The sequence below is a fragment of the Idiotropiscis lumnitzeri genome, chromosome 10 (assembly GCF_059441095.1).
Source record: "Idiotropiscis lumnitzeri isolate Australia: NSW breed Sydney's pygmy pipehorse chromosome 10, RoL_Ilum_1.0, whole genome shotgun sequence".
NCBI lineage: Eukaryota > Metazoa > Chordata > Actinopteri > Syngnathiformes > Syngnathidae > Idiotropiscis > Idiotropiscis lumnitzeri.
In genome coordinates, this window is record NC_142400.1 from 19004720 (window position 1) to 19031753 (window position 27034).

Consider the following 27034-nt stretch of genomic DNA (forward strand, 5'->3'; position numbering starts at 1 on the left):
TGTGTGGAGCTCATTTGGCACATTCTTCCTCGCCACAGAATTTCAATTGGATTCAAGTCCAGACCATAACTAGGTTACTTCAAACCCCATTTTTATTTTATTTTTTATTTAGCCTTTCACTAGTTGACTTGCTAGTGTGAACTGATGGTTGAACATTCTTACTCATGATTTTCTGGTTCTATAAATCACAGCAAGTAATCCAGGTCCTGAAGTTACAAAGCAGCCCCAGACCATGACACTACCACCATCATGCTTGACAGTTTGCATGATGCTCTTTTGTTGAAATGCTCAATTCATGACAGATATAAAGAGAAACACACATTCCAAAAGTTCAACTTTTTGTTTTGTCAATCCATAGAATATTCTCCCAAAAAGTCTTGGGAATCAATCATGTGTTTTCTTTGCAAGCTTTTATGTTCTACTTGGAACTCTGCCATGGATGTTCAATCTCTTCCTTATTTTTGAGTCATGAATACTGACTGTAACTGTGGCGAGGGAGGCCAGACGTTCTTTAAAAGTTGTCCTGTGTTCCTTTGTGACCTCCTGGATGTGTCATTGCTGTTCTTTAGATAGTGGCTCTCACCGCTGTTCACTGGAGTCCTAAAGCTTTAAGGAATGGCTTTGTAATCATTTTCAGTCTGCTCAATGTCAATTACTTTAGTTCGCATCTGTTCTTGTGGCATTTTGTCAAAATGTTTTGAGATTGGCTGACTTCATTTTGTTAGACAGGTTAAGTTATTTATTGATTGATCAGATGTAGAGGTAAACAGCACTGGGTGTGTTCAGTAAAAATGAATTCAGCTTTTCAAAAAATGTCATTAGCTACATTTAATTCATGATTTAACAAGACGGGTAAATACACAGAGTCAGATATCTTAGAATATTTCCCCCCCCAATGAATACATAAAATCACCCTGCATGGAAGGATTGGTCACCTTGTCTGATATTTACAAGGGTTTATTGATCTGTGTGAAAAACTAAGGCAAAAAATTAAAGGTAAGAATTTATGACTCTCCTAGCAGATCAGTCAAGGTTCATTCTGGTTCAAATGCTGATGTTTTTGGACCTCTTAACCCAGCAGCAGGAAGGGCCCAGTGTCGTCAAAAGGGCCCATTGTGTCACTGCAGTGTGCTGTGTGCCATGCAGGCCCGAGCCCATAAGTGACCCCTGTTGTTTCTTCGCAGGAACGGGTGAGAGCGACGCAAACAAGAACAATGGCTGCATCTCGGAGGAGCCGGTGGTGACTGACTCCACAGGCGCTGAGGGCCCCCGCTCGGCCTGGATCTCCGCCAGCACAGCTGACCCTGACGCTGCCACACCGCGCCCCCACCTGGCCCGCCTTTTCTCCCGAGATGCCCCGGGCCGAGAGGACAACACCTTCAAAGACAGACCCTCTGAGTCGGACGAGCTGCAGACTATCCAGGAGCACAGCGGAGCGGCTTCAGAGTGCGGGTCGGAGAGCCCCGAACAGGACTTAGACTAGGCTAGCCTTTCCTCCCTCCCGCTTCCATCTCATCTCATTTGTATCCTCTGCCGTTAGCTCTCTCATTTGAAAGAGAGACGTGAACCCTCACTTTTGACAACTTCACCACTAATTACGACCCTCACAAGCATGGCATCCGCAAGCAGCTCCACACAGGCCGCCTTCGGGTTGGGCCGCAGGAAGAAGAACCCCGGCGTTCTGGATCAGATTGGAAAATTCTTTGGAGGGGACAAAAAGAAGAAGAGCAAGGTGAGGGGGCAGGGATAGTTGAAGGGAAAACATATCTCCGTTCATTCAATCAATTTTCTTCCGGAACCACTTTGGCGCTTAGCTCAAAATAATTTGGTAAAAACAAAATCATCCGGATAGGTTTTGGTGTTTCTGTTCCAGTTCACAGTCAGTCGCTGTTTTTGGGTTGTGAATTTTCATAAAATTAACTTTGGCTGGGGTTGTATTGCTTTGACTGTTTTATTATCACAAAAGTTGTGATTTTGAATCGTTTACGGATATGTTTTTTTTTTTCTGTTCCAATGCTTTTGTTTGAATGGTACTAAAGTCTGTGGTATTATTGTTCGGTTGTATTTAGTTAATGTTGTACAGGTGATATAATTGCAATGCTTTGTTTATTTAAACGTTTGATAATCTGGATTTAAGAGCCAACGTATTACAGGATTGGGATGTTCCAAAATGATTGTTAATAAGTAAACCTTTTTCCAATATCATTAGAAATCTTTCTATTAGACAGCAATGATGACCTCTGAAACATTTGCTAGCTTGATTCAAAAATATTCGGACAAGGAGAGCGTTTGAATAATTTGTCGTTTGTGTACTACCACAATGTCACATCAGCACGCTGGCCAAGGAGTTAGCACTGTAGCCTCACGGTTCTGAAGTTTTGGGTTTGAATCTCAGTTCAGAGGTGGCATGTTTCTCCCTTCGCCCGTGTGGGTTTTTTGCAGGGACTCCGCCCTCCTTCCACACTTTGCGTCAATGAAGACTATGAATTGTCCTCGGGTGTGACATTGATTATGATTGGTTGTTTTTCTAAATCTAAAATCGTCTTTTCCTTTCGGCCTGCCAAATTAAGTTTAAACATGGCCCGGTTGTTGGTGTTTCGTCAGGGTTTGTTAAAGGATTGGCAAACAGTTTTGATGGTTGCAAACAGTTTCTCTGATCGCAAAGACATTTTGAACACGTTCAAAATTTAACAGCAACAAGAAAAACTGTTTGCGACTATTAATAATTTTGCGAACGTCTTTGCAACCTTCAACAAATTCTGATGAAAAAACATTGGTTAAGATTGTTGACGCTCGCAAGCCTTCGCCGCTCAGTGAGATTTAAGGGTCGGCTTATACATAATATGATATTACAAAATGAAAAACCGGCAACTATTTGACGCCTTTACTCGCTTGGTTGACTTGCACTTTCAGTTCTTTGCGCGCTGATCGGTACCATGAAATGTCATCAGTCCAGACCGATCTAGTCTAAAGGCAGTTGTAAAAAATTTCACTGTTGTGTTGTCAGGATCCCAACATTTTGCAGTTGCATTACAATGATGCTCCTCATTGAATAAAAAGCAAAGCTATATTTAGTTTAGTGGCTCTTTTTTGCAACAGTTGTGCCATCAACTAATTTCCAGTTCCAAACTTGATGGACCAATGACTCCTCAGCTGTGACACCGCAGCTGTGATACGCTGACGCTGAATCCAAAGCAAGCGTCTTGTTGTTAAGTCCGGAGGAGGACACAGATGTTGACCTCATGTGATTCAGCTTAGTTTGACACTTGTTTTTGATTAAACACGATAACTATTACCAGGGAGAAACTGTGCCACGAACTGTTTCCCATTGATGAATTGTTTTCTCTGCTCGTCCCTGCCGAGCACATATCAATATGTTTTGGAGAAATAAGAGCAAGGAGATCACTAAAAAGTGTGTAAATGCATCTTCCCTCTCAACTATTGTGATGTCAGCTGTGGCTAAGATAATCGGGGATATTTACCATAAATATTTAGTTCATTCTTATTTATCAGACATTTTTTGGGAAAATCATAAGCTTGATCAGGGAACATGTTAATGAAACAAATTGCGGAAACATGGCATACTGTAATTTAAAGTGTTTCCAGCAAATATATATATATGTGTGTGTATATATAGAAAGATATATACCGTATGTACTCACCAAGGGTTTGCCTTCATATAATTCGTGTTCACAGCTCAAGTAACTAAGATGCAGTTGGCCCACCTCTATTGCCTCAAGCCAATAGGAACCAGCACTTTCTGCTCTCAGCATTTTTGTTTAATTTATGGACTAGGACATTAAATCACACTTAAAGCCTGCCTGAAATATAACTGTCTAGATGTTTGCTTGGATTTGAAAAAATCCATGTCAGTTTATTGATGCAAAGTTTGCAGGTCTGATAATATATCCATTTACGTTTATTTTAAAGTGTTTCCAACTTCCAATTATTGTGTTGATGGTCATATAGAGCGCATTGAAAAGTGGAGAAAAACTGGCCTCCTTTCTCAGCTGCAGGAAAATGTAGCATTTTAATGCTAAAACATCTAAAACGGGAGAGACATTTTTCTGCGTGAATCTTAGCTTTTAACAAAAAGAAAGACTTGTGAAATTGCAGAAAAAATTGTCCTGTTGAGCAGTGGTTATATGATTCAGGTTCTAGCAAAAAAAATGTTGGAATTGACATCAAAATGAGACTGTATTTTAACTCTAGTGTCTTGGATGGAGGAGGGAGCAGGGGCACACTCTCCCTCCCTCACATCAGTCGCTTGCCTCAGGTTCACGTCTTTGACCTCCAAGTGTCAATATTACAGTGGATACTTGTACTGTATTTGATTGCTGTGAACTCTTTCCTGAGACCAGTTAACTGTTCCTTGCCTGAACCTGTTCTCAGCTTTTGGATTATTGCCTGATTAAAAAATCTTGAACAAATTCACCGTTTTTTTGTTTTTGTTTTGCTTTGCTGCCCAGTGTTGTGCTTCTCTTTACTTTTAACTTTTTGACGTTGTCCTAATGACTGACAAAAAATAACCATGTTGCTCTATTTTTATGCAACTTTACAATTTGAAATTTTCATGGTCAGAGCAAGAAATGTACTGCTTTTACATGTTATGTGACCCAAGATGACTGTTTTCAATTAGCTAAGCAACAATCTCAAAACAACAAAAAATTTATTTTAATTTCACTTTTGAGCACAACATATTCCAACACTGTTTATACAATCTCCGTGTGCATATTTTACTATCAGATGGTCTTTGAAGGCTCTCTCAGTCAAGTTAGCAAGGAGTACCAACACCAACAAAGCTGCTCATTTTTCATAAGACAGTGTAGTATATGAAAAAAAAAACTGGCACAAAGAACACTTTGTTTTCTTCCTAAAATACCTGTGAAGCTCCATCATTTTAATAATTTCAGCTCCATACTGTTTTTGAATGCTAAAGAGTGTGTCAACCAGAATTCCTTACATAATACTTTGAGAAATCCTGTCACGACCAGCCCTTAATTTACCACACCACTGTATTAGACAAAAACCTAATTGTTTTACAAATTTTACGATAATGATGTGCACTAAATAACCAAATCTAACTGCACCCCTTTTTTTTCTTTTTTTTTTTTTTTTTAAAGTTATGACACTTGATTCACTACATTCATGATGCTGAAACGAGGTCCTGTTCAGATATGGTGCCTAACTTCTCACGTTGCATTTCCATTTGTGTTACACATTTTCAAATTTACCCCTCCCTGCATATATATATATATAGTGCTGTCAAGTGATTAATCTTTCACAAAAAATTCCATGATTAATCGGGATTAATCACATTTTTCAACTACTGTTTTTTGCGAAGCTTGTAACAGATAATTACTTGAATAATATCTTGTAATTGATGCAAAATCACCAAATATGAAGTATATTCAATTCAAAGACTGTTCTAATCGCTTTCTTTGATTCTTGAATACGATCTAAATGGAGACATCTTTATAGGCATTTTTCTTCAAAACATTTCTCAAAACTGCCCACAAGCGCCACACTCCAGCAGTGTTGCAAGGCCCAGTGGGAACTTGAACACGGTGTTTTGTTCCGAGACTTGCTAAAGATGTACAGCTAATATGGCGCAATATTTGCAAAGTATGCAAAAAATTTTTTAAGTAAATCAAGCTGAGTTATTTGAGTTAAAATATGTAATTGAGTTAAAAAACAATTGGATTAATCAACTGAGTTAGCGCTTTAATTTTGACAGCCCCTATATATATAGTTGTTTAATAGCAGTCTTGGGTGAGTTGTTTCATGCATTCTGTGAATGTAACTACAGGATACGTGCCACTTGAAATGTACAATTCATGAAATTGTTAAAAAAAGAAAATCAGATTGAGGCATTAAATCAGAATTGAGTTAGTGGAAGAACGGTTATCAGTCTCTTCCAAATGTCTCATCATTCAAATGATGAGACATTTAGGAAATGTATAGGAAAGTTATTGTGTTACCCACAAATGAGTTTTGTGAATTGGTATTCATGGCCTCTCAGTGATGAATTCAGTTTCATGTATTATGAAGTGATATATATGTGACTTCATGGTGGCCCCCAACCTCAGGTTGTGATCATTAGCCTGCCCTTGCTTCTATGCTACAATTCACAACTTGATCTTTAACCTGAATGTTAAATAGAATTTCTTAGTAAAAGACATGTACTGCATGGGTGATTTGCACAGCGTTGCAGACCACAAAAACAAATCAAGACAAATATATTTCTGCCGACAGCGGACTTCAGACACTATCTTCTATTTCTGATAGTTGAGGTGACAAACCAGCCTCGCATTAAGGCAGGATTGTCAAGCTCATTGTCAATGTATGTCACGTGGTAGTGATGGATTGGTTTCTCTCAGGTGACCAATAACTTTACACTCTTGTTTAAATGCCAAGGTTTTTCCTGATATTAAAAAATTAGAGCAAGTTTCAAAACTGGTTTGTGACATAAAACCTGTGCAACTACATACATTTAAAAAAAAATTGAGATAGGAAGCAAAATCAAACAACTGAGATGATGTGCGTTCAAAATGAACCAATCACATTGAAACTCATGTTAAATGGGAGTGGCCACCTCCGGTTAGTCGAAAATAGAGATGTTCTTGTAGCTTTTCCTGTGATGTTTTGTTTCTAGCAGAAGCCCGACCTTATTGATATTAAGAACTGTTCTTAATTACATCCACCTTAAATACTGTCGGGCCGTAGCCCAGTTCCAGCTGGAGAAAAACAGCCTGACGCTGCCAGCCTTCGCTGTACTTGATGATGAAAATTGTGTTTGTGCCAAACCTACCTTTTGGAATTGTGGCCAAAAGGTTCAACCTTGGTTTAATTGAAACGTGACACATTTTCCTGCATGTAGTTGGGAGCATTCAAGTGTTTTTATTTTCTTTGTAAAGTAAGGATTTTGCGACACAGCTGCATAGCCCAAACATCTTGAATGGATAAAATGGGGAATTCTTGTCCCATGTATTAAACATCCAGTATTTGCAAGAAATTCCTGCAGCTTCTTCAAGGTTGCTGGCGGCCTCGCTGGCCAGTTTTCTTCAGTTTTCACTTTGTTACATGGCATATGTAATGCCTTGGATATTCTTTTGTATCATTCTCCTGACTGCTACCCTGAGATATACCGTGGTAGCTTTCTTTCAGACCATGTTCTGTGCTGCTAGATGTGCCCAGAAAAATATCAGGAAAATCTGAACTTTATTTGGGTTTGGCACTTAATGATGGTGGGTGGGTGCTGGCGCCCATTTAACGTATGTTTGAATGTGATTTGGTTCATTCTGAATACAGCCACATCCCCAATTATGAGTGTGTGCACATTTGCACAACCTCATTGTATTATTTTTTTTTTTTGTAGTCTCTCTAAAAGGCTGATTTTTTTTGGACTGAGTTGTACATCTTACAGGTGACGTTGATGAGGGAAATGTGTCAAAATGATTTATTTTGGTCTCATCTTTTATATCTCAAAAACACTTCATTTGAACAGGGGCGTAAATTTATATTCACCTTATTCCTCTTATCAAATTGCCCATGCATTTCTGATCTTTATTGATAGAAAATATTCAATCGGATATCATAGAAAGCAGTGACAAATATAAATACCATTATTCAATTACTGTTAAGAACGGATTTGTTTGGAAAAAAAATCATAGTAATGTCTGTAAGAAGTGAAGAAAATTGCAATTTTGATCCTGGCATTCTGCCAAAATGATGAGCACAGATCCATTTTACATGAGAATTGAACTTTGTTGTGCTGTATATTATCTAATGATGTGGCTGGCCAGATCTGGCCCCAGGCTTTGAGTTTGACGCGTGACGAGATTACATAGACCTGCTGTGCTAATGTGAAGAGCAAAGTCCTTGTTGCACAACTCTAAGGGTTTTTTTTAACATTAAATGCACTTTGTGCATCAGTTATAGTTGCACTGAGAATTAGAGCCCTGACAAAAGTTCCACTTGGAGGGCAGAAAGAAAGAAAATATTACATTGCTATTTTTCAATAATTAATCAAAATTAAATTGATATTGGTTGTTACCTGAGCACTGAGCAACTGTTATGACATTTTCAGTCAACAGATGACAAAATGGCCGCCCCAGAGATGAGCAAAAACAGGTGCATTTTACAGCTTAGAGCGACACTTCATCCGGGTGAACATTGGCACTTATATAATAGCTAAGTATGTAAAAAGACATCAGAACTAAACTTCACCCCCTAAAAGACTCTGTAGCAATTTAACGACTTTTTTTGTGATGGGATTTATTACAAATTGGAGCCCTTTTGGGCTCAGCTTGTTATTTTTTCCCGTCTCAGCAGTTTACATCACAACAGGGAGGCAAGCATTGGAATATAGATTGGTTTGTCCGTTCTCTGTTGTCTGAAATGGCCACCAAAATCTAATTCACATTATTACTCTGGTCCACTTTAATCTGTGAAAATATGTGTTCTGCACAATATTTTGGATCAAACGGAAGCTTATATGAGCAAAAACCATGATCACCGCCACAAAATATACCGCTTATTTTGCTTACACCGGCTGAAGCAGAATAGAGGAGGCATCACCAAATGGCGGACCGTGGTCCGGATCCGGACCCATGACCAAGCTATGATGATTTTTTTTCAGGGCGCATTCGCAAACGTTGGCGCTGCAATTCTAGTTAATATGGAAAAGGCGTCACTCATTTGAGCCAATCAAATCTTTTGTTCACGATCCACTACCAATTGCGCAGCAGACCGGAAGAGAGTGCTGCTGACAGTATGCCGTGCTAAAAAGTTAGCGAGGTCGATGCATCTTGTTTTAAATGAATGTACGGAGAAATTTAGTTTCGTTCTGGCTGCAGCCGATTCAAAACCAGTGTGCATCATATGCTCCGAAACCGTCGCAACATTTCGAAGCGCGACTACAAAACAAGGCACCGCCCTTTTTTGCAAAGTTATTCGCTGAAGTTTGAGGTGAGCGCACGCAAAAACCTCGAACTTCGAGTGCAGTATAAGAGATTTTTACATTTTCGTTTTACAGCCCAGCGGCATGCAAACGAATATTCAGTAAAAGTATCATGGATTTGGGGGAAACATAAAAAAACGTTCAAGTGATGGGGAAGTTGTGAAGGAGTGCTTAAATGTGGTTGCACAAACATTATTTAAAGGAAAACACAAAGCCCAGATGTGTGAAATAATCTACCCAATCCCAATGGCCCTGACTCCGTTCCAACCCAGATTTAAGTCACTGGCAGGGCAGTCACAACTCATTTTTCTCATTAAGAGAAGTTTAAAAAATATTCAAAAGAAAAAGTGGTGTCAAAGCTCATTTTTTAATTAGTTTTTCATGAGGACAGCCATTTTTATTGATTGTGTACTGAACATGTTGACCTGGTTTACTTGGATAATTAGGCTTTCCGTTTTTTTAGGCTGATAACTCTTTGATTTAAGAAAAAAAAAAGGCAAAATATGTTAACTCAATGCTTAGCACTTGATATATTTCCGCAGGAGATATTTTACTGTTTTTTCTGGAAGTGGCACCCTTAAGTTCCTGGAGCCACATTTTCTTGAATGTGAAATAAACGCCTTATATTTGTTTGACTGTCAAAGGTGTTTAATGGGAACATTTCTAAATATTTAGAATATAAGTGCGCTCTGTTGAAAATGACTAAGTATTGAAACTATATAAAAATGTGAACATAGGCCAGACATAAAGGGAAGTCGGACTTTGGTTCGGACCTTTTAATTGGAAGAAATTTTAGTCGAGGACCTCTGTGACTTTTAATTGAATGCCTCTGGAATAGAGCATGAACGCACCCATGAACCTCATTGGCGACTGGTTATAGTCTTGAGAAAATGTTATCTTAAAGTTTTGTTAAGCCGGGCATGGATGTTTCCCCCCCACGGCTGCTGCGGTGGTGTTAAAAGCAACAGCACTGCTCAAAGCATCAATTAGCTTCTGGCCGCTAAACAGACAAAGTTAGCAGAATAAATTCTTACAATCCAGACATGCGGTTCTGTGCCGTTGAGTATGTTTGCTTCCACCACCACTTGTTGCTGCGAGTGGGCATCCGTTTTGGATGAACAGATACCATCGACAAACCCTGGAGGTGTTTCTTTTTTTTTTAACGTTCCACATCACGGTGTGGCACTTTTTTAGGGGCAGCTTTGGGAGCATCAATGTCGGAGAGCAAGCTTCAGGAGAACCCAGTTGCCGTGCCTTAGTGAAATTTCATAGTTGGACTTTTAAAAATCCAGCACGCCAGCGCACAACACGAGTGAGGATACAGTGCAGAAAATGGATGCATGGATGATGGGCAGACTTTGGAAAAATTCAGAGCACCAAAGCTCCAGCAAGGAGGCCGACTCCACAGCCGAGTGCGGTCGGGCTGGACGTGTCATTTTTGGATGATTGGTGTAGGCGTACCCCTTGAAAGGCCTTGGTGTAAAAAAAACAAAAAAACGCCAGGCTAATGCTTATGACTGAAATTGTAATATATAATGACCTATGAACAATTAACCTTACAAAAAGTCACTGGAAACAAAGTGTGTTTACGTAGTTTAGTGACTTATTTAAGAAAACAGACAAGACGTGTCAAACTGTATTTACAATGACTTTGGATGGACAAATTGTCATCAATCCCTTCCGTGACTCCCACCAAGACATTGAGGGAGGTGAGAGAGGGGAGCGTGTCCATCATGCTCATTACCAGGAAACATTTTTAAACTCTTTAGTTTTGCATTGATTTCTTAAAAAAAAAGATAAAATTGTAAATGCAATCCAATATCTTTTTCTCGATAGAAAAATACATTTAATACGTTTTTTGTTGAAAAATGGAACATTCCGACCGGAATATCCCTTGAACTCATTAATGAAAATGTCGTGTTTCGACTAGTGGGGCTGCATAGAACATATTCTTGTTAAGAATGTTTTTGGGTGTACTTGCCCTTTAAAAAGTACAAACACTAAACGACCATTTGCACCTGTATTTGTGTTCCTCCAGTTTGAGCTCCAGGTTGATTCTTTATTGGCTATTGTTTCGTTTCACAACACAATCAGGGCTTGGTGTGGTCAACACCAGGGTTAGTTTAGTTTTGGAATTGTAATCATAGTTTTTGTTTCATTTTGCACTTTGTTTGTAATTTTTTTTTTTTTTTAATTAGTTTTCAGGGCGGCTTTGTTAGTTTATATTAGTTTTATTTTTTTCAAAAACAATTAGCTTTGGTTTAGGTTAAGATAGTTTTAGTGTTAGTTTTTGTTTTTATCGAAATTGATGTTTTACTTGCAAGCAAGATTAGAAAAACACCATGGTAAGTATTGTGTAAATATATTAAAAAAAAATTGACAGTGCTTTGTATCGTTTAACAGTCCACAAAGTTAGATGCATACATGCACGGAATTATAATAAAGCTAGGAAGCCTTGCTTGCCAAGTTGCCAACTTCTAAAGTGGATTCATGGCTTGAATTCTTGTTGAAGTATGAAAGTTTGAAACCCAGTTGTACAGTGTACTATTTTTTGTGTACTGTATACATTTTTTTTCATATACGAAACAAAAATTGAAAGCACCTTTTACATAGTGTTGCATTCCAGCCTGGGTTAAACGACAAACGCAGGTGAGCCATTTGAGCCAAGGCCACACGGCACGCAAACCTTTCTCCAAAGAGCAACGTCATCTGCTGGCACCTTTGTACTTTTGTATTGGCTGCTGCTTGATGACGTTGTTTCTGTGCGATATACATTAAGAGGACTACAACTCCGAGACAAGGGTTCGACTTTCTCCGTTAATATCGAAATAAATACATTTAAAATCAACCCCAAAGCTTTGCGTATGAAATGAATTGCCAAAGATGAAAACTGACATTTTCTCTCCAATTATTCAAAGTTAGTTTTATAAACGTGCAATGTAGTTTTATTTAATTTTATTCCGTTAGTGTCCTTTTACTAAGTAATGATTTGCGATCGTAAATACTGAACGTGTTTAACATTTAAAGTTGAGCAGATCAGGGAGGATAATTTGGATTTTGATACTTTACATCTTTAGAATTCTATAATAAGCTATGCTTTTAAGAAAGCTACAAGATGAGGCGGACATGCATTCCTACTTCAAAGTCTGCGATACTACATTTTCTTCTTGTGCTTAGCTGAATGAAAGTAAAGGCACATGGCCATACGCTGAGAGGTTCTTCTTTTTCCCTCCTTTGATCTCATCAAGCTCCTATCACATGCAACACCCAGACTGCTACGTTTGAGGAGAAATAACATTGAAGTAAGAGAACATCATAAAGAGGTCACTGGCAGGGCTTCAACAAGAAGGTGGCTGCACAATTCAAACAAATAAATGATGAAATCACACATCAAAAGCCCTTTATAAACCATTATAATCTCCTGATGTGTGGTCTGATCACTCTTATCTTTGTTCCACACACCACATCTAATCATAAGCATTAGTGTGATATTAATGAGGTCATAGAAAAAGGTGGCTCATAAACGTACTGCCAGGGTGGAAAAGTATTTATTTTTCTCTCCTGTGGCGTGCAACAGTAATGATGGTATACCAAATGATCGTTTTGATCCTTAATTCCTTTATGAAGCTCGTTTATTATGCTGCTGTAATTAACCAACTTGCTGAAAGGCCATGCTTCTTTATGCACGGCATGGACAGAAACGTCAAAGCACCTAATAAGCATCGGACAGTAATTACATTTCTCATACCACCCCCTATATTGTTCTACGGCTGGGATGCTTACACTTTTTCAGCATGCTAGCTACTTATAAAATGACCAAGTCATGTTTATTTATTTTTTTAAAGAAATATTTGAAAGTCGATTTATTATATATATATATATATATATATATATATGCTGACTTCCCCTTTAAAGAAATGCCGATTGAATATAAAGCCAGTTGGGCTCTAAGATCTGCAGACCTGAGTCAATTAGTTCAAAGTAAACATGGTGAAGCTGCAATTAACTTTTAAACTGCACGCAAATGGAGTAAGCGGCCAACAGAAGTGAAATCAACTCTGAGTGTAAATGCCATGTGAAAAATATCGCTTTTTTTCCCCCCTCATATGTTTGATTGAGGTATTTTCAACATTTTAAAAAAACCAATTTCACTGTATGGTCTTTTAGTAATTGTTTTCGAAACCTACTTTTATTTCTTTACTTTGAAATGTATTTAAAGTCTGTTAATGTGTCATTATGTTGTCCATGTATTGTACGTACTTCTATTGATTTTGGTAATCTACTTTTGTTTTCTTTGTTTTGTTTATTAAAGTTGTCTGCTGTTGCGTTTGTGAATGCATTTAGGTTTTGTGTCTGCTTGTGTGAAGCGCCTTAAGTTGTGTATGAAATGTGCTTTCTATATAAAGCTTCCTTGCCTTCTCTGTATTGCAAAAGGTCATTGGTAAGTCTTTTGTGACTATGGTTAGTAATAGGAAACATGTGAGCAGACTAGTGTATCATTTGGTTGTCCAATATTTTTGTCTCTTTCAAGGGGTCATTCCGTGGTGCCCTCTCTCCCACCACCCAGAAAGCGTCTGCCACGTCCCCTCGTAAGCGGGGGCCAGAGAATGCGGTTGTCCACTTCTTCCGCACCATCGTGAGTGAAGCGCAGCTCTGATGGCTTCACATGAACTACTTTGAGGAGCCATTTTCAACTCTGCACTCATTAACTCTGTCCAAACTCTTCATTTCTCCCATTAAATATCTCTCAGGTTTCACCCGCCCCCCCAAAGTCAAGGGTGAGTATTCATAATATGATATATGACACACATTGATGAATGCATTTTACCAAAGGGATAATATTGATGATGATGTAAAAATGAGAGCAGCATTGGCAGGGCTTTATCGGGTTTGAATCTTACACTTGGAAGATGAAAATGTGGACATTAAGTTTAAGAAATAGCGAAATGAACCTTTTAAAGACAGGAATGAAATCTTAAAATAGTTTTGATATGTTGAAGTAGATGGCGCCGTTGAGGGGTAGGCTTTGGCTTTTCTCTGTTCTCGTGTGTCCGTTTTAATGTTAGCCTCCGCTTTGCTCTCCTTTTCCTCTACCCCTTCTCCCTTTGTCTTTTCTCATCCCCCTTTGCCACCCCGCATGACCCTGAGACTTCTTCCCTCCCCTCAGACAGACTGGCAAATCTAACAGTCCCTTCTCCCTTTTACTTCCTATCCTGTCCCTGTCTCTTGTCTCTTGTCTCTGGGCATGTCCAGTGGAGAGGACTAGCAGCCAAGATAGGTCTGGTAGGTGCTTTGACAACGCCAAAAATCACAGCAGTATCATGGCTCATTGAACCAATGCGTCAGGCAAGGTCATTCTATCAAGCTTCCGCACCTGATATTGTCTGTTTTTCTTCAGTCTCCATCGACCACATCAGCCATTTTGCCTCATTGACTTGCAGTTCTTTTTTTTTTTTAAATATCTTGACCATCTTCACCCATTTCACTATTGTGTATGAGGATGTTAGCTTCATGTAAATTGAACGTCGCTGGGAAAAGACAATATTCATTTTGATGGATAAGGTACCAAAGGATTGCATCTCCATGTTAGTTAAACCAACTTGAAACGGCAATTCTCTCGCATATTGATAATGAGACGTGATCTGAAACGCGTGTTGAATAAACAATCTTAGAGCATAATGCTGATAAACCATCAAAGGGACATGGATTTCCCCCCATATGGCTGTATGCATTGGAGCGCTATCAAGACTTACACAGAGTACATATGTATGTGGTACATCAGGTTAATGATGTACTTCCTTCCATCTAGAGAAAGAGCATTTAATTGTTCTGCCTTTCACCATACGTCACTGGTATCTTTTTCGGGCCAATTATCTGAAGTTGGGTGATTTCTTGACAACTGATGATCTCTCACATGACACTAATTAGTTGTGGCACACGAGTTGGGAATCCCTGTGGAGGTTGCATGTGAATGAATAAAAGTGAAAACTAATCATTTATAGATAATTTGAATGCATGTGTAATGCAGAATAATACATCCCTGTGTCCCTTAGCAGTCCCGAAGTTATAACACTGGTGTGAACCCTGAGAACCTGCTTTTGTACAAATACAATTGGAAATACTGTAACTGGACAAAGACGTTTTTTTTAAGATGTTTGATTTGTAAAAAGTTCAGTATAGATATGTTGCCAAAATAAATTAGACTTAACAAAATGGGGTGTCAGGAAATGAGCACAAAAGGCTGTCAGGACAACAGAGAACAGACTCCTTGTGAGCTGATTAGTATTGTTTTTCTTTCTTTTTCTGTCGGAGTCGGCTAGCGGTCAGCGTATCTACTATCACAAGACAATACACCTAACATTTTAACAGTAATTACACAAAATTGAATGAAAATAAAACGTATTTTATCTTCTTATTTTTTTTGGGACAAACTTGTCAGAAGTACAAGGGAACATTTTGCGTATGGTAGGTTAACTGAAGACTAAAATATAACCGCGTGGCATAGATTGCAAAGAGATGGAGATATTTGAGGAAGATTACCATCAATACTAAAACATGGAGCATCCGCCAAAAAACATTCATTCCAAAACCTCGACATTGAAGTAGAGCAGTTCACAATCAGTAATTTTCTAAAAACATGATGAAAAATAAACACTTTAAATAAAATGCATAATACTCAACAGAGTTGCTTGTTATTTAAAGACAAAATCCATCCTCTCTCGCTTGCAACAGTAGTTGTTGCTGCTCTGGCCGTGGTAAATAAATCAATCAAATTAAAATAAACTGCCATTGCGTTGGCACATCTATTTTCACAAAGTGCAATTTTTATTAAAACCTTCACCTTGAAAATGTACTTTTAATAACATCCCACATCCGTCCTCTCCCATACAGTCACCTGTGTAAAATTAAGATCACATTCTTTTGAGCAACTTCGATCAATTAATCAAAACGGACAGGGAAAATGCTGACGTCACTGCTTGCTTACGTGAAGGTGCTGAATCTATAATCTGAGTACCGTTGTTGAAAAAAAAAAAAAAAAATTGCAGTCATTAATACAATGCGTGTGTGAGATGAGCCAGCACCACAATGGGAACATATAACACATTGAAGTGGATATCTGATTGAATTGAAAAGAATTAGGGTACCCCAGAAAGCACTGGAAGCTGTGCCGGCAAGACACGCGCTATGAAATGCAAATATGATAATCCATCCCATGAATGTCTAATTGTTTAACATCTCACATTGTTTACCAATATCATCTTTTAACTTTCTTCGTTTCATTCTTTAGTAGCAGAAACAAGCTTACGTGTTACCTCATTAATCTTATTTTCTCACCTTCTCTACTGTTCTGAATTTGACATTATATTCCCATCCAAACTTGTTCATCTTGACCATCAAGGAATTTTTGTATTCTTTTTTTCAAGGGTGACCCGAAGTCACAGTCTGCTAAAGCCAAGAGGACCAGTGGAGGAGACGGCAAAGGCAGCCTGACTAGGATTTTCAAAATGGTAAAGGAAAGAAATAAATCCATTTCTAAATAAGTCTTCCCGTTCTCAGAGTCCAAAATCGTATTATGTATCTTTTGTTTCTACCTTAGTGATGATAACAACAGAAGCGTGAGTAACTAACTTGCTTGGATTCAAGGTTGAAAAGCTCAGAAAACATCCTAATCTCATCAAGTCCACAGCAGCTTTAAGACCCACGATTGCTCAGCATGTACAAAATATTTTACGAGCTTTGTGCAAATGCATATCTAATCCCACTGGAGATGCTACTCGCTTCTCATGTCTGGGCCCACAACTGTGGGCACTAATTTTACATTATTATGCTTTATCATCAAGTTCTTTTCCACAAGTATTTTTCTCCTTAGGTTTATATGGCTAACGATTAGCCGCTAACTCCATCACAACTAGCACAAAAGTCTTAAAACATTGTGTATAAAATGTCATTTTAGTTCGGTATGTTTTACATTATTATGCTTTATCATCAAGTTCTTTTCCAGAAGTATTTTTCTCCTTTGGTTTATATGGCTAACGATTAGCCGCTAACTCCATCACAACTAGCACAAAAGTCTTAAAACATTGTGTATAAAATGTCATTTTAGTTCGGTATGTTTTACATTATTATGCTTTATCATCAAGTTCTTTTCCAGAAGTATTTTTCTCCTTTGGTTTATATGGCTAACGATTAGCCGCTAACTCCATCACAACTAGCACAAAAGTCTTAAAACATTGTGTATAAAATGTCATTTTAGTTCGGTATGTTTTACATGTTGTTACTTCATAGAATTACTTTTCAAAACAGTCTTAGTGAATCACAGATCAACCACTAGTCTATACAGTTAGTTTCATTTTACATTAGACATGGAAAAGCGTTACTTGCAATTTATTCTTATTTGATTGAACGGATTATCTGTACTCATTGTCTTTTGTTGTTCGAGTTGTAGTTTGCACTGACGTAAGTCATGCATCAAACAATGCTATTTTCCTCTTTTTGATAACCTTCAACTACAAATGCGTCAAATCATAAACACAATAATAAACATCCTTAAACATGTGGAATTAATACAGAACTTAATTCTACGATAACATCATTTAGAATTTAACGTTGTGATATGATTGTAAAGGAGAAATTGGTCGATTAACCTATGCGTCACCCCCCTGTGGAGTTTGTATGGTCTCACCATGCTCGCATGGATCCATCTACATTCCAAAGACAAACTTATTCTGTTAATTGAGGAGGATGAAATATTCAGAGGTATGAATACATGTTGTTGAATGTAGTTGTTTATTTGTCCATCGATTAGCTCACAAGCAGTCCAGCGAGTACGCCACCAGGGCAAGTGGCATGAAAAATGACTATATGTTCTTTATTTTTTGTGACTGAATAAAATCAAAACACATAAATGCAAAAAAAGGCCTGGGAGATTATGACATCATGCTACGGGGGTGTTAATTAGTCGGCCACTTTCGCAGTACATTTGGCACATGCTAAAAGTGGAATGAAATTTCCCTGGGGGTTGCATCCTCTTCTGCAGATGCTAAACTGTTGCAATTAAGCTACATGAGTGTAAACACCATTGACAAACTTATATAATGTGTCTAATTAGCACTGGCTCACTCGCATCACGCTCTCAATCTTGTTTGCGTAGGCTAGTTGGAGAAATCATGGCAGGACGATGATAGAAGTTAATTACCTTTTAAATATATCACAGTTTATTTCTCCTTTCTATTTATATTCCAACTTATCAGAAATAGTTTTTTGTTCTGAAGAATATTAAATCAATGAGTCGAAAGAGCCAACTAAAGAGCCTTATTTTTATGAGAGGGCTTCATTCCCAATCAAATCATGGATTATCTTTACAGGCAATCCATATACTTTTTGAACAAAAATAAAGTAGTGGGTTGGAAAAGTGGAGGAGAGTGTAACGTAGGTTTTAAATTAACGTTTTAAATTAGATTGGCAAATCAATGCGGCTTCTTTCAATTTAGGCAGATGGCTAAAGTGAAGCCCTCTCTTTAAATATAATACATTTGTATTGTATTTTAAGCATCTGACCTGAGGCATTTACAGAAAAACAAGTTGAAAAGCTGTAACCTCATTTGCTTTGCATCTTCAAAGCGCCATAAAAAGTTTTTGGTGGACTGAGGGAAAAAAATTGTGCAAAGTTCCTTTCAGACTGACAAGCTTGTTGCCTCTGTCATTAAAGAAAAAAAATAAATAAATAAATATATATATATATATATACATCTTGAGCTTGAGCTTATCCGCCTCATGTAACTGTTTACGGTAGCTGTTTACAGTATATTGCCCCACTCATGAAGAAAATTAAGGGAAAAAAAACCCAAAAAATAAATAATAACTTCAACTACTTCCAAAATGTCCATTTTTATGTTGACATAAATTCCGATCGCTCTTGGGCTCACTTGACAGCTATAACAGTTTCTTTTCTTTTCATTTCACTTTTGAGGTATGTCCAAAAAAGTTCCAGGATGGGTGTCAGAAAAGATATATTTCAAATCCAAACTGCAAGTTTTCCCCCTCAAAGCATTACAAGTTTGACAAACTTTTCCACTCTGGGCCACCTGACCGGCAGGTGAAGGGAAAGCACCCAATGGCAGGTCCGGCGAGTAGGGAGGTTGCTACAGGACAGACGGCAATAGTCTTCGTCAGGAACTGTCGGATGCTCATAACATTGCATTTTCATGGTGAAGCAACCACAACTTGTCTGCCCACAACACTCGCCTCTACACGTGCACAGAACAAAGCAAACGGTGCATGATCTCTATGGTGGTTGATAGTTTGGCCAATTTGAAGGGGAAAACTTAGATAGACATCTTTTGCGCCACCAGTCCTGGAAGTTTTTGACACAATTTAAATACATACTCATCACTCATGTCTTGTCTGTGTCGCAGGGGAGCCGCAGCTCTTCTCCAGCCAGACGCTGAAGTTCCAACATCCCCCTAGATGAAACCAATGACAAGAATGAGTAATGCGGGCAAGGAGAGGAAGAAATTGAAACTTTGTGACCTTTAAAACTTACCTTTGATTCTGATAACTCAAAATAGTGTAAACGTCTATCTCTTCCCCCTCACTGGCACACAATCTGTTGCCTGCCTACGTCTTTTCCTGAACGTGACCCTGAAGCCGCTCTCGTGCATCCTGAATGATACCTGTCACGGCTGTATATGTGCTTCACTTTTGGTCCCATCTAATTTCACTAAAAGCACACGAATAATTTTGTTGAGAAGAATCAGACCTGGATTTCGAGACAAAAGGCAGAGTTTGAGTTCTTAACTTGCCAGTTGTTGCTACTTATTGAGGGACCAGGTTGCTCGTTCTCTTTGTCTTGTCATCATGCCTGTGTCGTCTTTGCACTCTCCTTGTGCACATAAACAGGAACCTGTGTTAAAATTTGGTGACACCATTAACAACACTTACATTACTGTTGTATGTTTTTATTCCACCTTCCTGTGTCGGCTAAGTGTGATGTCTTCAACGTGATCTGCATGTTTATCATTTAACTGATTGTGGTTATAGACTGACTTTCTCAAGCGTTTTAAAAAAATTTCCGCAATGAGCACTGAAGCAACACAGATTTGTCATTTCTGATAAGTTCTAGACGGTTTACGGCACATTGCAATTTCCTCTCTCTGTGAACATCGCTCATCTTTAAAAAGTCAGCTTCTTCTTCTTCTCTTTCTGTCCAGCCTCTCTTCTTGCCTGCTCAAAACAACTGCTGTTTTCTTTTTTTGGATTACTGAAACAAAAACACAATTTCAAAAAGGTGCTCCCCGACTGTTAGTGAAAAATTCTGAATGTCAGAAACCAAATAATGGCTCAAAGAAATGCAGACCACTCTTATTCCAGATGACTTCAAATGTTTGTGTGCGTAAAATGTGGCAACCATCTACCGTGTGTGTGTGTGTGTCTGTAAATCTACTTCAAATGTACCCTTTGAATGAATGTAAAGATCCGCCAATTTAATAAATTGAATAGCCACTTACCTGAAAATAAAAATATAAAAGCCTTATACGTTGCATAATGTGTGATGTTTTATGTGAACAAGAATGCACGGTGGATGACTGGTTGCACGATGGCCTCACATTTCAGAGGTGTGGGGTTTAATTCCAGCTCCGGCCTTCCTGTGTGAAGTTTGCATGTTCTCCCCGTGCCTGCGAGGGTTTCCTCCGGGTGCTCCAATTTCCTCCCACATTCCAAAAACATGCATGGTAGGTTGATTGAACACCCTAAATTGCCCCTAGGTGTGAGTGTGAGCGCGGATGGTTGTTCGTCTCTGTGTGCCCTGCAATTGGCTGGCAACCAGTTCAGGGTGTCCCCCACCTACTGCCCGAAGATAGCTGGGATAGGCTCCAGCACACCCCGCGACCCTTGTGAGGAGAAGCAGTACGGGTAATGGTTGGATGGGTTGAATAAAGTGATTTGTGTCTTTGCAGCTTTGCAGAAAAAAAATGATGTTTTTGCTACTGTGTAAAAAAACAAAAAAAAAAACATGACTCATTTCTAATCTTTTATTCAGATCAAGCTCTCTGATAGGCCACTCCGGTGTATTCTGATGTTAACGTGAGAAGAGCACATTCATTCTTCTGAAAAGCAGCATGAGACTCTTTTTTCCTCAAATACAAGCGCATTCAGGAACAAACCGCCATCTCTGTCATATTAGGAAATCATTGCTTTTGAATAACATTGGAGATCAGCATTAGAATCTAATGATAATCTGCACTGAAGCTCTCACTCTCATTTCATCATGTTTTTGTATTTGACCCTGTTATGTTATCAATTAATTAATTAATTAATTTGTTCCCAATCAGTATTGAAAAGTGAAAGTTTGATATATAATTTGATTTTGAGAGGCATAAGAAAAATTGTAATTACTACACTGTTCACCTAATTTAGACACCCTCAAATTAAACATGAAAGTCTGTTGTGAAAGTACATCTTGTTGGTTTCATTTCAAATCCACTGTGGGGGTGTTTAGAGTAAAAAGCTGAAATTTGCAACGATGTCCCAATATTTATGGAACTGACTTTATACACACATAAACAGCAAATATTCTTTCTCGGAATAAACCAGCCCCATATGATGAGACGGATACCAAATATAGTTCATGAACTTGATTTATTTTTGGCCTAATATTTGAAACGTAACACACAACATGTAAAATACATAAATGGGCAAAGAGATTTGTGAATGCATTGTTTACTATGTGAACACATAATTTTGCTTTCGCTTCTCTCTTTCACAAATACTTTCTCTTATTCCAATTTTGTTCATTCAACAGAGGAGAGGGGAACTATCCGACTACCTGAATCGTAGCGAGACAAATAAATCTTAACGCCAACAAAAACATTGATCTACAATTAAATGCAGCAAAGATTAGGACTGGTTGTGATGGTATTAAAAAGCTTTAAGTCATGTTTTGTGCAGCTAGAGCCCTCGCAGCCCAGTCGGAGAGAAATGGGAGGGTTTGTGAGCAAGTTTCAACCAAGTACTATATTGTTTTGCACATTTCTAGGTTGTTAAGAGAAGACTGTTACATTTATCCCTCAATTTGAAGGATTGACTTTAAAGGTGATCTACAGCACCTCTAAAGTAGGCTAGAAATGCCTTATGCGTCTCTCCATTTTCTAGAGGCCCTGTCTTCAATGGTCGCGTGTAAGATGGTGTCCATAGATGACTTTGGGAGAGAGGCAGTGTAAACCTTGGATTGGTTGCCAGTCAATCACATGGTACATGCAAGCAACCGATTGAACACTCATTAATACAAAATGTGGCCTTCACCTAACAAAATATGCATGTTGTGTTTTTTGGCATGTGAGAGAAGGCCAAACAACCCGCCCACAAAGATCAATCAATCAATAAATATGAAAAAAAAAAAAAAACAACAACTTGAAAATGCTGCAAAATCCCCACACTCCACAGAGAAAGACCGAAGCTGAGATTCAGGGATGGCTTCAGGATTTAATTTCTCCCTTCCTGGGCGGCCAAACTGAAGGTATGGAATGAAAAAGAAGAGCTTGTCTGGAGTTTGCCCAAAGGCTCAGACCATGACACAAAATTCTGTGGTCTGACGAGACAAAAAAAGAACTATTCGGCGTGAATTCCAGATCTCATGTTTAGAAGAACTGCGATTGGCGGGGGAATCAGTTCAGCCCACTGTCCGAAGAGAGGTGGGATTGGCTCCAGCACATACTACATCGCTCGTGAGGATAATGGATGGATGGATGTTTAGAAGAAACCATGCAGCGCTCTTCACTCTGCCAATGCCTTTGGTGCAGATAAGCACAGTGGTGGCATTATTGTGCTGTGAATATGTAATTAAGAAAGGAGTCTGGCAAAGTTGAATGCAGCAATGTACAGACATTCAGATGAAACCCACTTCCTGAGCATTCTTGATTTTGGACTGGGGTGACAGTTCATCTCATACTCAAAATATCAACGTGACACCAAGACATTTCTGTCAATGTCGAGTCATGCAGCCACTCGGAAGAAAATCAGAAAACAGCGGGCACTTACAATTCCCAACCTAACAACGTGCTGCAAAAAGCAATGGGTGCAACTGTCCAAAGATAGCTGAGTCAAGCTTGACTAAATTGTCTCCTGTTCCCTTTGTTAAGTGCCTGTCAGATGTCAAATTGTGAGTTTGTAGTTTTTTGTGGAGAAATGTCTAACATGTAAAATTAATAAAAACGTGAGATTGTTTCAGATAGTATAAAAGTTACTTTAATGTTCTTTGTATGATGGAAAACAACTGAAAAAAAAATACATCTGCTTTACAATAAGCACATTAATAGGCTCAGATGATGACCATTCTGCGGAAGATCAACTATAAACCAACATATTTCACTATTTACAAAAGGGGCTACTGAAAAATAAAAAAAGAAGAAATATTTACAATATAAACATGTATTAATATCATAAATATATGAGTACAGTAAGCAATAAAATAAAACTGTTGGGGGCAGGGTTGTACTCTTGCAAAGCTGCTTTGAAAGCCACGCCAGCAGTAGCATTGGCTGCATTCGTCCCAGCGAGCAGGCCAGTTATAAAAAGTCTCATTCTCTGTGAGACTTTTTAATTTGTAATATTTTTTAAGCTGCACTTTCCGCTTTTCTCATTTGAGAGATCAATCGTTTCCCGAACTCTCTTTGATGCACGTATGAAAACAAAGCTCTAAAGAGACTTCTAGAAGTCCATCATAGGAGACCCCCACAGAAATACTGGTAGAGTTAACATTTCATTCCATTCCATGTCAGGTAATCATTTGAGATTTTGTTCTACATTTTCTTGGATTTGTTGTGGGGAAATCACATCGATCAAAGCTTCACATAAAGTGAACCATTGGTAGAAAATAACGTCTGGATATAGGAAGGCAAATACTGTTTTTGTGTGTGTGTGTGTGTGTGTGTCAAAGAAATTATTTCAAAGGCAAGATGTTTGGCAAAGGTTAGCTCAAACTCAACAATGCACAGCATATAAAAAATGTTTGGGATTTGTGTGATCTGGGGTGACTTATGGGAAAACATTCTGCCAATCTCCAGATGACTCAGGGACCACTTCCAGGTCAAGTTCAGGGGTTACAGTGACTTGAGTAGTTGGTTCTTCTTGGCGCAGGTTCACGTCCTGAATTTGACCTGTGATGATGCAAAAAGGCAAAAATAAAAGATGCAACTCAACTGAAGTAGCAAAAATACACCATAAGCATTAATTTCACATCTGCTTTTTCACATGGACATTCTGTGATTGTCGCTCAGTAGTCAGCCTAGCTAGGAATACATTACGCAAAACTAACTGTGTATTACAAAACACATTCAGCCTCCATTAGGAGAGAGAGCTCATCTGGCTCATGGTATTTGTAAATAAATAAACAAGAATGAAAATGTTTCCATTTGTGAAACGGTTTGCCTGGACCAGATGGTTTTGTGTTTTTTCATGGACGAAAACAATTGTGAAAACTGAACACAGTTTCCAGTCCCATTTTAGTTAGCCATCACATTGGGGAGCATTAACTCAAAGGTGTGTGCCTCATCTCAAGAGCTAGAGATGTGTGGCCACAGGTGGTTTGTGTGAATTTGCAACCGGGAGACTGTTATGGGCTCTAAACCACTTTTGTCACAAAAACACAGACAGAGATGGCATCAGAAATGAACCGAGCACAGGAATGAGTTTTTGGTCTCATTTTAGAAACTTTGAAGTAAACACAAACAGTGGCTTGTGAAAGTAATGAGCCCACTTGAACTTCCTGACCTTTTGCCAAATTTCAGGCTTCAAACAAAGATATGAAATTGGAATTTTATTTTGGGAAGAATCATCACCAAGTGGGACACAATCATGAAGTGGAACAGACTTCATACAATGTTTCAAAATTTCTTAGAAACAAAAAACTGTAAAGTGCGAATCTAAATTATGGGAATACTACTTGACGATGCCATCCATTTTTTAATAGCACAACAGACAGGTAAACAAGTCCTAAATGAACAGTCAAGTGTAAAAAAAGCTTGGCATCACATGGATCATGTGAAGCAGTCTAAAATGTCCCAAATGTTTGCACTTTTCTTCCTTATACAATGAATGAAATGACAATGAAACTTAACCAGTCTGTTCTTTTAAGTGCGTGCACGGGCGTGGCCAGAAATATTTAAGTGTGGGTGGCCAGAGTGACACATCACCTCAAGGAGGACTGTCCATGCATCTTAATTCACAGATGGCTGACATAAAAGCCTCTTAAAGAGACAGTGTGTAGAATTTAGTGCCAGCTAGTGGTGAACTAATAGAATGCAATAAACAAATTGGAAGCACGTGCATTTTGAAGCACGCGCACTGTGATGCCTCTCAGAGACCACACTTTGCTATCCAACCACCAATTTCTTCAACAGAGCTGCAAGCAAAATGTCATCACAACTTCTGGTATTCTCTCAAGTGATGAAGTAACTGCATAGCAGTTACGCATGCTGTAGTGGCGATGCATGTCAGCGTTCCATCACCCAATTAATATAATTAGCCATTACTGGACCTTTGATTATACATAACAAAATGTACCTTGAGGTGCTAGAACAGATTATTCACATATTATTGAAATTAATATTGCATTTTTAAACTTTAGGATCTTTGAAAAATCTATATATTCTCCAGACTGTCCGTTAATTTTTTCATAATTCTGAATGTTGCTTTCTAATTGTTTTGTTCCTGCTTGTATTATATGTGTGTGTGTGTGTTTGAGTGTGCACGCAAGATTGGTATATGTGTAAATTTTATTTCATGAAACCAGGACTGTGGATGGTATGACAATTACTTCTCTGACATTTGTTTGCTCACAATGGTGGGATAGTAATAATTTTGACCAACATTGACTGTAAGAAATTAAGAATTTAATGTTCGACTGTTGAAATTGAACATTAAGGTCTTACAACATGTAGAAGACTGTGGAGATTCTCACCGTAGCCATGGGCTCTCTTCATGTGGTGTCTCATGTTGCTCTTCTGAGTGAATCGGATGCTGCATATCTCACACTTGAAGGGCTTCTTTCCCGTGTGTTTGACCATGTGCACTTGTAAAGAACTCTTTTGGTTGAAGGCTTTGTCGCATTGAGGACACTTGAAAGGACGCTCGCCTGTAGGGCAATGAGACCAAACACGGTTAGATTAGAGTTGGCTGTTCGGTTTTCATACGCTGCTGAGAACTTGAGTGCTTCTTCAAACATTGTCAAACGTCAAAACTGATGATGCACATAGAAGAATTTATTCAACAATGAAAAGCCACGCACAGCTCAGGGATGGGCGACTGGACGCCCAGGGACCACACAGTGCATGACCTCATGATGGCCACTGAGGACTCAAGTTTAATAAATAAATAAATTCTACAATTAAACAGCTTCACTACCTTCATGCAAATATATTCAGTTGAAAAACTGATACGTAAGAAATTAAATGAACAATGGCCATCGTTTACCTAGGGCGGCATGGTAGACACCAACAAACGAATCAGCGGTCGCGTCGCAAATCCGTAACGCCTGCAGATGAACCCCTTTCAAATATTGCTGACTCCGCACTAAAAAAATACACCAAAAATAGTGCGTGCAATCTTGTGTGGAAGAACTCATAGATCTCTTTTATCGAACGTGCGCCGCCAATAAAATGGACACACAGCTTAGTCGGTTGCGGTAGGAAAAAAAATAATAATAATAACAAGGAAACAGATGCTCGCACATGAGGAGAAGACAAAAATAATAAATAACATAATCTTAATAAATAAAATGGTAAATATAATGAAATCAGAAATGTTTTAACTATTTTTGCAGGTATGTACATATTTTGTCCAGTGTTAAAAATTTTTGTCATGCATCTGGTTTGGAAGTTTGTGGTCCAACGTGAGAAGCATCCCCCGCCCCTCACTTCCCAAGTAGCTCTGATGAAAAATTGTCTAAGATGACAAAGACGATATGAGCATGAGCATCTACCTGAACTGTTTTACTAATGGCAATGAAAAGCGTATGAGTACGTGGACCTTAAGGGTAACAAATACATGCACAAAAGGGGCTTGCCATAAAAGCAT

The 27034-nt window shown here is 38.5% G+C and overlaps 3 protein-coding genes across 8 annotated transcripts in view; 2 read left to right on the plus strand and 1 right to left on the minus strand.

The window, feature by feature from the left end:
• Positions 1–1483, plus strand: part of LOC148329586 (myelin basic protein-like) — a 37284-nt gene extending 35801 nt beyond the window's left edge. The window contains exon 4 of the mRNA XM_088306421.1: positions 1185–1483. Within this exon, the coding sequence (XP_088162547.1) occupies positions 1185–1483 (299 nt within the window). The remainder of the gene's footprint in view (positions 1–1184) is intronic.
• Positions 1468–20274, plus strand: mbpb (myelin basic protein b). Of its 4 annotated transcripts, XM_088306423.1 has the most exons (7): positions 1468–1732; positions 13494–13598; positions 13714–13740; positions 14216–14245; positions 16387–16470; positions 16560–16578; positions 19378–20274. In XM_088306423.1, the coding sequence occupies exons 1-6, from the start codon at positions 1613–1615 to the stop codon at positions 16560–16562; spliced, it is 369 nt and encodes a 122-aa protein (XP_088162549.1). In that variant the 5' UTR covers positions 1468–1612; the 3' UTR covers positions 16563–16578; positions 19378–20274. The 4 variants fall into 4 exon arrangements, with proteins under 4 accessions (XP_088162549.1, XP_088162548.1, XP_088162551.1 ...); XM_088306422.1 differs by lacking the exon at positions 16560–16578; XM_088306425.1 differs by lacking the exon at positions 14216–14245.
• Positions 20275–23722: 3448 nt separating this feature from the next.
• Positions 23723–27034, minus strand: part of znf236 (zinc finger protein 236) — a 39150-nt gene continuing 35838 nt past the window's right edge. For all 3 annotated transcript variants that reach the window (XM_088307553.1, XM_088307552.1, XM_088307554.1), the window contains 2 exons: positions 25920–26093; positions 23723–24117 (listed from right to left, as the gene is read on the minus strand). In XM_088307553.1, the coding sequence (XP_088163679.1) occupies positions 23996–24117; positions 25920–26093 (296 nt within the window). In that variant the 3' untranslated portion in view covers positions 23723–23995. The remainder of the gene's footprint in view (positions 24118–25919; positions 26094–27034) is intronic.

Coding starts and splice junctions, on each gene's coding strand:
- mbpb (XM_088306422.1), top strand. CDS start 1,613: ATGGCATCCGCAAGCAGCTCCACACAGGCCGCCTTCGGGTTGGGCCGC. Junction 1,733..13,493: donor ACAAAAAGAAGAAGAGCAAG/GTGAGGGGGCAG, acceptor GTCTCTTTCAAG/GGGTCATTCCGTGGTGCCCT. Junction 13,741..14,215: donor CCGCCCCCCCAAAGTCAAGG/GTGAGTATTCAT, acceptor GGGCATGTCCAG/TGGAGAGGACTAGCAGCCAA.